General features: G+C 46.7%; 1 protein-coding gene across 2 annotated transcripts in view; it reads left to right on the top strand.

Annotated features, from left to right (window-relative positions):
• The first annotated feature begins 2,326 nt into the window (after positions 1 to 2,326).
• The window catches only part of htr2aa (5-hydroxytryptamine (serotonin) receptor 2A, genome duplicate a), a 43,222-nt gene continuing 33,676 nt past the window's right edge, over positions 2,327 to 11,872 (top strand). For both annotated transcript variants that reach the window (XM_086221069.1, XM_086221068.1), the window contains exon 1: positions 2,327 to 3,697. In XM_086221069.1, coding sequence (XP_086077195.1) covers positions 3,157 to 3,697 — 541 coding nt within the window. In that variant the 5' untranslated portion in view covers positions 2,327 to 3,156. The remainder of the gene's footprint in view (positions 3,698 to 11,872) is intronic.

Genomic DNA, 11,872 nt, shown 5'->3' with positions numbered 1-11,872 from the left:
GCGGTATGTTTGGGATCATCGTCACGCTGGAAGAGCCAGCCACGTTTCATCCTCACTGCCTTGCTGATGGAAGGAGGTTTCACTCAAATCTCAGGATCCATGGCCCCATCCATTCTTTCCTTTACACAGATCAGTCGTCCTGGTCCCTTTGCAGAACAACAGCCCCAAAGCCTGATGCCCCCCCCCCCCCATGCTCCACAGTAGGGGTGGTGTTCTCTGGATGCAACTCATTCTCTCTCCTCCAAACACGACAAGGTGAGTTTTACCAAAAAGTTCCATTTAGGTTTCATCTGACCACATGACCTTCTACCAGTCCTCTTCTGGATCCTCCAGATGCTCTCTAGCAAACTTCAGATGGACCTGGACCTGTACTGGCTTCAGCAGGGGGACACGTCTGGCCCTGCAGGGTTTGAGTCCCTGGTGGTGTCGTGTGTTACCGAGGGTAGCCTTGGTTTCTTTGGTCCCAGCTCTCTGCAGGTCCTTCACTAGGTCCTCCGTGTGGTTCTGGGATTTCTGCTCCCCATTCTTGTGATCATTTTGGCCCCGCGGAGTGAGATCTTGTGTGGAGCCCCAGATGGAGGGAGGTCATCAGTGGTCTTGTATGGCCTCCATGTTCCAATAATTGCTCCCACAGTTGGTTTCTTCACACCCAGCTGCTGACCTACTGCAGATTCAGGCTTCCCAGGCTGGTGCAGGTCTACAAGTTGGTTTCTGTGTCCTTTGCCAGCTCTTTGGTCTTGGCCATAGTGGAGTTCGGAGTGGGACTATTGGAGGTTGAGGACCGGTGTCTTTTATACTGATAACGAGTTCTAACAGGTGCCATTAATACAGGTAACGAGTGGAGGACAGAGGAGCCTCTTAAAGAGGAAGTCCAGAAATCTTGCTTGTTGGCTGAGTATGAAGACGGCTCTGAGGAAGAAAGTTCAGAAACCTGGCTTGTTTGTAGGAGACCAAATACTTATTTTAACCTGGAATTTAACAATTAACTCATTAAAGTCCTGTCGTCTGCTAACTTCCTCTCTATCAATAGAGTGATATATTACCCACACCTTCTGTAATATACAACACTTAACTGGTGGTTCCTGAGGCTGGGGACTGGGATGAACTCCTCCTCAGCAGCAGAGGAGACTCTTGGTCTTCCTCTCCTGGGCCGTCCTCATGTGAGCCGGTTTCATCGTGGCGCTTGATGGTTTTTGCGACTGCACTCGGGGACGCATTCAAAGTTTTTCCAGTTTCCTGGACTGAGTGACCTTCAGGTCTTAGAGCACTGATGGACGTGGCTCCTCTCTACTGAGCTGATGGCTCCTGCCATGACATGAATTCTAGCAGTGGTCAAACAGAGCTGTCAGCTGGGGAGCAGCCTGACTTCTGCTCAGCTCAACTGATGCTCCCAACCAGGAAGACGGCAGGAAACTCCTCCACTGAACCCTGACAAGGTGAACCTGAGAGGGGGAACCATTTCAGGTGATGACATAATGAAGCTCCCTGAGAGAAGGACGAGGGTTTGCAGCGCTGCAGCGAAGCAGAGGGAGGCGACTTTGAGGAGCTGGAATATAAAACAGGTTTACAGTTATGAACAATTCTGTCTGTCCTCCATGATTCCATTCATCCTTTTATCCTGTTGTGGGGGTGGAGCCTATCCCAACACACACACACACACACACACACACACACACACACACACACACACACACACACACACATACATATATATATATATATATATATATATATATATATATATATATATATATAATCAGGTGTGTTCACATGCGCTGTGAATGCTGACCACCAATAATTGGATCATTTAGGACACATGCTGACTACCAGGTGAGGTTTCTTGTATCCTCAAGAAGAACAGAAATCTTCTCCAACATCTGCTTGTAGCACTTTGGTTTGGGGAACATTAAAATGGGCCAAGGGAACATTTCACTCTGAACATAAATCTGTGTTTTGTTCTATGTTCCATCACAGTTCCAATCGGATGCACCACCAGAGTGGGAGAGTATTCCTTGTGATAACGTCTGATATCAAAGCAGTTTTTAAGGTTGGGATCATTTTGTTTTAGGTTATAATTTAGGATGAATTTAGGGTTTGTTTTCATTAGGTTCTTTATTCTCTCTCTCTCTCTCTCTCTTGCTCACTCTCTCACTTGCTCCCTCCCTCTCTCTCCCTCTCTCTCTTGTTCATAGCACAGCCCCCGTCCCTCATTGTCACCTCTCTGTTTCTGTTTTTCTCAGTCTGAGCCCTCCCACCCCTTCTCTCTCTCTCTTCCTCTCTGTATCATAGCCCATTGGGAGGTGTTTGTGTGGGGCAGGGGGTTGGATGCTCTTGGATCTGAGAGAGGTGAAGAGAGAGAGCGAGAGGGAGAGAGAGAGAGACGTGCTTCGAGCAAAAGAGAGCGTGGTGGCGAGGCGAGCGAGGACGAGGGGAGAAACCTCAGCTGCTGAACGCAGTAAATTGTCTCTCGACCGTCGGCTGGAGTTTTCCAGCTCCTCTCTGGAGGAAGTGACATCAGAACCAAGGAATATCCAGTACACATGAAGGAATACTGAAGTCTGCGTGTGCAGCCTTGGGAAAGTATTGAGACATTTTCCAGCAAGTGGATTTTAGAGGAGTATATCTGGAGGGGACAGTGCTATCAGCTGGGACGTCTGGTGAATGAGGGACACACGTCCATCACATCTCATGCCTCATCTGTCCATCTCTGTCTCTCTCTCTCTCTCTCTCTGTGCTTCAGACATCAGTGGAGTGAGTCAAAGCTGCCTGACTAAAGCTGTCTTTAAGAATGAACATCCAGGAGACATATCCACTGATGTCACACTCCATCAGAAGAAACTAGGACTCATGGAAACCAGTTTCACTAGGACATGATTGAATCTGTTAAAGAAAAGAGTCAGTAGGAGGATGACACGTCCGTCCTCTGCTGCTCAGGCTTCAAATGGATTCTCCAGTCAGGAGAAGATAAGGTTGAAGTGACCATGGCTGGGTCCTTCCCTGTGGCCCCAGGTCAGCACCGAGCGGGACCCTTCCTCTTCCATCCATTTCCCAGCCTGGCTGCTGCAGAAATGTTCCATTCTTTGTGCGGACAAAGTCTTCCCCTGTGGAGTACATGACGATCATAAAATAAATAACCAATTAGACTTGAGCAGTCACATGATCAACGTGAACGATGACTGGACGTCTGTTCTGAGCCAGTTCCACAGCAACCAGGTTAGTGATCAAAGAGTCACCATGAACCTCCGAGGAGGAAATGTGTCTGAGTGGATTTCCAAGTCTCTGGAAGCTGTTACTGTTCAGCTTTTGGAGCCCAACACTCAGCTGCCAAGTGGGTTTGAGGAAAGCACCCTTCCAACAACCAATGTGGACATCACAGGTTGTCATGGTAACAGTGTCGACTCCCAGGGGGGAAACTGGTCCCCTCACAACACTGCAGGAGGCGACAGTGAGTGGGGGGGGCGGTTTGATGGACCTCTGTGTGCTTCCCAAGGGACGCACATGGAGAAGAACTGGGCGGCATTGTTGATTCTGGTGGTCATCGGCGTCACTGTGATGGGCAACATTCTGGTCATTCTGGCCGTCTCCCTGGAGAAGAAGCTCCAGAATGCCACAAACTACTTCTTGATGTCGCTTGCAGTTGCTGACATGCTCCTTGGTATCTTGGTCATGCCAGTTTCCATGGTGACCATCCTCTACGGTAAGCTGCAAATGACACCAACAGAGACTTGGTCTCAGAGTCACGCTGACCTGGTTGTCCTCCAGGTGCTGTTGAATTGTGCAACAGGTGTGTGATGTTTATTTCAGGTGTCGCTGCAGTGAGAACACAGAACATGTGGTGACAGTCAGGTGACCCAAGTTGGGTGTTGGGAGGTCAAAGGCTAATTGCTAGTGTAATGTGGAATGCTGACCCTCAGAGCCGTGTACAGAGAGAGTTGGCCCACTCAAATCACGGGCGCCATGTTGGCCACCAACGCCTGATGATTCTACAACGTAACTATATGGGCAGATATGCTATGTTGATATCAACCTCTTATCTTCTCCATTGATAAGTCTCTAAACGTTACTGTTACTCTCTGTCATGATGTAAAAGGCCTCGCTTCAATAACCCAGCCTGTATTTAGCTTAAACATCTTAAATGAGCCTGTAAAATGAGTTGTAGTCCAACCGCTCAAGTAACCATGAAGCTGTTGAACCTCTCCTTAGTCTCCCGAGTTCATCCATCGCTGAAAAAGGTTGAAATTACTTTAAACAATTATAATGACTGAGATGTAGTTCAAACTAACCCAGTATTATTAACTCACATAAACCCTTCCAAGACAAAATGTGATTCAGATGAAAAACCATCCTCGTAGACCAGTCCTCCCTTGGAAACCATGCAGTTTTATCAAATGATAACGTGTTCAAAATGACAAGTTCAAGACAGTGCAGGCTGCGATTGTTTTGCAGGGGAGAATTGCAATGATTCGCTCAGCCAGTGTGATACACACACATGAAGATCTTTCTATAGCCAAATTATTACCAGTGGAGATCAGTCATTCAAACAACAAGCTCTGACATCCAGTGAAATAATAATTCTACAAGCATGTAGTCTGGATAACTAGCTCACTAGCTTAAGGCCAGCTTAAGGTCATCTTAAGGCCAGTTTAAGGCTTGGTAACCTTCATCGTTCATTTCTAAAGTGGTGTTAGGAGTTTTTGAGAGCGTGCTATGAATAAATGATGACATTGTTTTATTCCTCCAATGTCAATTCTTCACAAAGTCAAAGAGAGAAACTGACATGAACCTCCCATAAGTGGGAGAAACCAGTTGGTGTCCAGCGTTTCTCCAACCTTGAGCTCCCATGACCTCCTCTGTTTGGTGTCACGGGGAAAACGAAGCATTTGTTCCCGCCCCGTTCCTGCTGGGCAGCCATGAGCGGTGCAGTTTGGCCTCTTTGATTATTTGTGGAAGTTTATTGTTGTTAATTTATTAAAGTTGAAAATTAATCTCTGATATTTGCTTTGCTTCGTGTAGCATTGGGTAAATATTGATTAATGGTAGCGAGCATGGCGCCCTTAAAACATGTGACCGCCTCTGAACCAATCCCATCATAGAATTGTTCTGAACACTCGAAACTCGAGTTGGCTGAACTCTCTCTCTATATGTCTCTGCTGAAACTGACTTGTATTTGTCCCCCACCTCCTCAGGTGTATGTGAGAACAGGTGTCTACATTCTGTGTGTCGATTCTGGGAGAGACGCATTGTTAGGAATCACGATGGCATGTGGATCCTCACTCGTGACGGCAGGAGCTCGTATGTTGAGAATCTATGTGACCTGAAACATCCTGCAATGACTGGGCAGCTGGTTGTCACCAATGGTAGCCCCATCCCAAGTCTGACTGGTAGTTGACCAGTTACAGAAACCCCAATCCTGGGCTTCGTCCAAATTGCCAAGTAGGTCTGATCCTAGGTCTCAGAGCAGGTCGTAGGCTGTCCGAAGCCACAACTGGCGTGAGTAGCGACCTACTTTGCAACCTAAATTCCAGCCTAAACACGCCCACATTGTAGGTCGGTTCAGGTGCATCCTACGGAGCAACCTATGGCCCACAATGCACTTCTTCTTCGTCCCCTAAAAACTTGAGGAAGTTTGCGCCACCAACAGTCTCCCATTCTTATGCAACACAAACATTTACCATTGTTGTTGATGACTAAAGGTGCATTAATGTGCTTAATGATAGTGTTGTGCGCTGAAGAGTGAACTGGTCAAAAATAATGATAATCGATAAATATCGATTAATAAATAAATTACTAATTAATATTAAATATTAATTATACGGGGCACCACCCTGATGAGTTCAGGGAAACTAAACTACGACCAAACTTGTAACAGTTACCAGTGTCTAACAGAGTTGATCCACTAACAGTCAATATCCTGTACCATCAACTACCTGGGACGGCTCTGATGTTGGAGGAGATCACAGCACTGCTGTTGCTGAGACACGTGACCACAAGTTGGTACACAAAGACACTACGACTTCTCTCTGATAATAAAATGGGTTTATTGACACAGTGCATCCATCAATCAGCAACACGTTGGTATAACGGTTATCTAAACGAAAGATACAAGTGATAAAGTGTGTGTGTGTGTGTGTGTGTGTGTGTGTGTGTGTGTGTGTGTGTGTGTGTGTGTGTGGAAGAGAGAGTGAGGAGGGGAGGGGGAGTGTAGTTGCCTAGCAACCAGTTAGCGTCGCAGCGGGGCTAGCAGCTAGGCTATTTAGCTGAGGCTGGCTAGCTGCTAGTTAGCACTGTGGAGGTAGAACTTGTTGAATGTTAATAACTAAGCTGAGCGTTTAGTGGAAGAGAGAGAGAGAGAGAGAGAGAGAGAGAGAGAGGACAAAGGAAAACCCAAAAATGTGTGTTAACACACTTGTGCAGTATTAATAACCGGTAACACCTTCTTGAGATGTCACGGTTATTAATAACTAACATCAATAAATAACGTATAATTCTATGTAATTTCTGCTAACTACAGGACTTCCGTCACATAAACAGAGCATTCATAGACATCATACAACACACTAAGCTATTTCTCTGCCCAGAAAATGCCCAGTTAAAGGAATCCTTACTTGACCTGGTGGAGCGGTAAGGGATTCGATCTCCGTGATCCAGAGCGCGGTTCGGCTCGACTCGGAGGGCAGCAGAGTGGCGGCGGGGCAGCCTGCAGGGTCTGCTGGAGTTACTGGTGGGAAGGGTGAAGAAGCTGGGATGAGCTTTCTTTCACCAGGGACCAGTTCAGGTGGATTGCGTGGCTCAACGGTGGCTTCTCTGGACGAGTGGACAGGAGAGAGGTGACCTTTGCGGCGTCTCTGCCGTCGCTGCACTGCCAGTTCGAACTGCCAGTTCGTTCAAAGGGCTTGAAGAGTACCGAAGAGGTCGAAGACCACTGAAGAGGCTGAACCTTCTGAAGAGGCTGAACCCCACCGAAGAGGTTGAAGATTCTCTGCGCTGAAGTTGTATGTGTGAGACAGATGATGTCACTTCCCATGGGATGGTACTGGCTCTCAGCCAATAGCAGTGCATCAGGCAAACTTCCGGTCAAGCGAGCATGAGTTCTTAAGGGGGGGTCAAAGGCCAGAGTGATCCCCATTTTACGATCCTTTTATGACCCTTTGTTTCAAGAACATGTGACCACTCAAATGCAGGCTTTGAAAAGGGGTGTTAGGCCTCAAAGGCTGAAAGCCTTTCTTTAGCTGGACTACTTGTCACATCTCTGAATTAATCTCTTCATCTGGTTGAGTTGGCACAACAATAGAGAATGAGTGAAAGGTGCATTCAGAGTGGAGTGCAGTACGACAGTCAAGCCAGCAGGTGGGGCTTTCATTGGTGCTGTCTACCTGTTTGCAGTATCTGTGCTCTGCCAGCATTGGTGGTGCTTCACCACCAATCTTCCAGTGTGTCTGAATGGTGCCGCCCTGTGTAGGCTGTGGCAGTAGGCTGTGGCAGTAGGCTGTAGCAGTAGGCTGTGGCAGTAGGCTGTAGCGGTAGGTGGTAGCAGGACGTAGGTTGCTACTTGGCAATTCGGACGCAGCCCTGGTGCATTTGAAGGCAGCAGCATTGGTTAGCTGTTAACATGTCATGATGGGACACATTTCACTCGACCCCTGCGACTACAGAATACTATCCAAGTACAAGAACTTTATTGGGAATGTGGCTTTACTAAACCTACTGAATCAGTTCAGCTAGAAATTCATCTGCAGCAGTATTCCTTCAGCAAATCCTCCTTCATGAGGATTACAACCCTCTGTTTTTAGTGGAACTGTTTGGGGGGGGTGTTGCTGTACTTTCATGGTCATTTATTTTGCTGTTGACGTGCTAAGCTAATCTGAGATATTTTCTAATCACTTCAACTGACAACACAGTGAAGCAGAAAGCTAGAACTCAAGATCGTGGCTGTATCGAAGCCACTGTACTCTGAACCAAAAGACTGCTCTCCAGAGGTTCTCAGAACATTAGCTCCTACTGGTCAAACACATTTTTTGCTTGTTGTCTGATATACCACAGTATATTTTTACATACAGTGGGATTACAAGATACGAATATCATAAGAACAACATGGAATAATGTTTAAAATACTTTACATGTACAGGGAAGCAAGATCACAACTGACATCTAATTTTTGATTTTGATCATCTTTATTTCAAATGTTTTTTGTAAAAAAATAAGCATTTTAAAGATAAAAGACAGAGGAAAAACAAAAGAATTAAAGAAATTAGCAAAATTTCAGTTACCTACAAAATAAATAACCATTTCATTGTAGCTCATTAATAACAATGTGAGTCCAAAATGGAGTAGGAAGCAGCAGAGCTTATCTTGTCCTACCCCCAACTTCATATTAATTTAATGGTAAGGGTACTGGAGACCAATACAGTTCTAAAAAAGGTCAAGTTTAAAAACAAAACAAAAACAAAACAAAACAAAAATAACAACAAACAAACATGTAAGTAAGGCCTTCACCATCAGCAACTGTTGTTACTGCACTCCTGTTCCTCACTACTCTACCTCCTAAATCAGGCTGGTATAGCGTGTGTGTGTGTGTGTGTGTGTGTGTGTGTGTGTGTGTGTGTGTGTGCGTGTGTAGTTGTGAGTGTGTCTATGTGTGTACGTCTTCTTCAAACCTCCAATCAAAAGCAAAACCTGATCCAACCAATGAGCTGTGAGGACACAGCTTGATTGATTTAAGTAGAATCAGGTGTTGCTTTTCCTCAGTTGGGATGAAAACCTGCAGCCACACGGCGCTGAACTGGATGAGTTTGACAACCCTGGTCTACACATTGAGCTTTAAAACTGATGTAGATGAGAACAAACACAGCTGAGAAGTGAGAGGTCAGAGGACTTCCAAAAGGACAACATCTGTTGATTATTATTCACCTTTCTTGCTGTTTAATTAGACAAAAGAGCTCATTAGCCAAACAACACACTGCAATCAGGTGTTACCACCACCACCACCTGACAACACGCCCCTCAGTGTGACCACAGCAGTTGTGAGGAAGACCCTCCAGGGAATCAACCCTCACAAAGATGCAGGCCCTAACAACATCCTGGGGCGAGTACTGAAGGAGTGTGCACAACAGCTGGCCGAGGTGCTGGCGGACATCTTCAACACCTCACTGGTGCTGTCATCTGTCCCCACCTGCCTAAAGACTGACACTATTGTTCCTGTCCCCAAGTGCTCCACAGTGACAGGCCTACATGACTACTGACCCACAGCACTCACCCCTGTAGTCATGAAGTGCTTTGAGAGGCTGGTCAAGGCCCACATCAAGACCTCCATCGACGTCACTGTAGACCCCCACCAGTCCGCCTACAGGCAAAACCGCTCCACTGATGACACCATTTCATCAGTGGTCCACACAGGCCTCACCCATCTGGAGAGCAGGAACTCCTACGTCCGCCTGCTCTTCCTGGACTTTTCCTCTGCCTTCAACACCATCATCCCACAGACCCGAGTGCAGAAGCTCTCCTCCCTTGGATTGAGTCCCACATTGGGGAACTGTGTCCTGGACTTCCTGACCAACAGACCTCAGACCATCAGGACCCATGACACTGTCGCCTCTTCCATCACCCTCAGCACCGGCTCGTGTGTTGAGCCCCCTCCTGTTCACTCTGCTGACGTACGACTGTACGGCGAGACACTCCAGCTGCCACATAGTCAAGTTTGCAGATGACACAGCAGTAGTAGGACGCATCACCAACAATGATGAGTCTGAATACAGAGAGGAGGTGGAACACCAGGTGCAGTGGTGTAGAGCAAACAACCTCTGCATCAACGTCCAGAAGACTAAGGAGATGGTGGTGGACTTTTGGAGGGACAAGCACCCTCCACCTCCCCTGCACATTGGTGGCACAGCAGTGGAAGTGGTCTCCAGCTCCAGGTACTTGGGGATGCACATATCCAGTGACCTCACCTGGAGTGCCAACACTTCCCATCTGGTCAGGAAGGCCCACCAGCGTCTCTGCTTCCTCAGGAAGCTGCGGAGAGCTGGACTGGGGAGCTCCGTCCTGAGGAACTTCTACTGCTGTGTGGTGGAGAGTGTCCTTTGCACCTGCATCACCGTGTGGCACAGCAGCTACATGGCTGCAGAACAGAAGGCTCTGCAGAGGGTGGTCAACGCTGCACAGAGAACTGTGGGGAGCAGTTTTCCCTCCATCTCGGACCTCTACACCTCACGATGCAAGGGGAGGGCCCTCCGCATCATGAAGGACTCCACCCATCCCACCCACAGTCTGTTTCATCCTTTCCCCTCTGGCAGGAGGTTGAGGAGCATCCAGAGCAGGACCACCAGGCTCAGGAACAGTTTCTTCCCTGCAGGACTGAACTCTGGCCGTGCCCTGTAGTCTCCCTCCCTCTCCCATCCACAGTGCAATATCTCATCCCTCGTCCTCTACGTGCAACATCCCTCAACTTGAACTTGTACATATACATTCTTGCCTTTATTTATATATTTAAATTCATATATATATCTATATATACATATATATAGATATATATATATATATATGTATATATAAAATCTCCTTCTGTAAATATCTTTTCTGTCTTAAATACCTTTCTGTTCTCTATTCTCTGTTATGCTATCTCTTGCTATCCAGGGACTAGAGTTCAATTTTCGTACCACCAACATGGAAATGTGAGTGGTACAACAATAAAGACCCTTGAATCCTTGAATCTTTACATGGCTGCTATTACGAATCATTCCCTGACGAATACACTGCAACTTTGTGTAAGGGTGAGAGTGGCGTGGTGATGTCATGGGAGCTAGATGATTCTTATAATCGGCATGGACATTGGCAAAGGGAACTACTCATCTCCAAGGACCTGTCTTGGACTACACACACCTCCAACCTGGTGAAGAAGGCGAGGCAGCATTTATTCTATCTCAGGAGGCTCAGGAAATGCAAGGTCTCCAGTAAGCTGCTGTGTACCTTCTACACCGCCACAGTGGGGTCTGTACTTTCTGTGAGCATCACTGCCTGGTACGGCAGCTGCAGCTCTCAGGACAGTAAGGATCTACACCGAGTCATCTGTTGTGCTGAACGCATCACCCGCACTGCACTGCCCGGCCTCCAGGACATCTACACCCAGCGGTGCAGGTCCAGAGCAAGACGGATTATCAAAGACACTCACCATCCCAACCATAGACTGCTAGAGTGGCTGCCCTCAGGAAAGAGGCTTCGCTCCATCAGAGCCAGGACGAAGAGGCTGAAAAGGAGCTTCCTCCCCCAAGCCACTTGGATCCTGAACTCTTCATTCCACACCCCCTTAACTGACTGCACAACACCCTCTGAACACTGGTCACCTTACCTGTTTACATATGTTGTACATAGCCTCTGTTACCTGTTTACTTGTACATAGGAGTCTTTTTATTGGAGTGTATATTTATCTAATTCTATTTTTATTTTCTCTTTACCACATAGTATTTTTTAACTTTATTATATTTTTCTTACATACTTATGTTATATTTATATTCGGTTTCTCTTGCACAGAAGTCACTTTCATTTCACTGCCACTGTACCTATACATTTAGGCATGTGACAAATAAAAACTTGAATAACTTGAATAACTTGAATAATCCCGGAGTCATGGAAGGTGAGATAATGAACAAATGAGCTCAGGTGACCAATAAAGATGAGACTATTAATGAGGTCCCAACCACTTGGTTGGGAAACAAGTCAGATGATGAGTTATCTTATCAAATCTGTGTGTGATTGGAGGGAACAAGTCTGGTGGGCAGTAATTACTGGAGACAGTTTAAATCAGATGTTCCCAACCTTTTTTGTGCCATGGACTGATTTAATGTCAGACAATATTTTCACGGACCGGCCTTTAAGGTGT

The sequence above is a fragment of the Aulostomus chinensis genome, chromosome 12 (assembly GCF_037954235.1).
Source record: "Aulostomus chinensis isolate RoL2024-O1b breed Wild chromosome 12, RoL_Achi_v1.0, whole genome shotgun sequence".
Lineage (NCBI taxonomy): Eukaryota > Metazoa > Chordata > Actinopteri > Syngnathiformes > Aulostomidae > Aulostomus > Aulostomus chinensis.
Note: the sequence above shows the minus strand (reverse complement) of the source record. Positions and strands in the feature narration are given on the sequence as shown.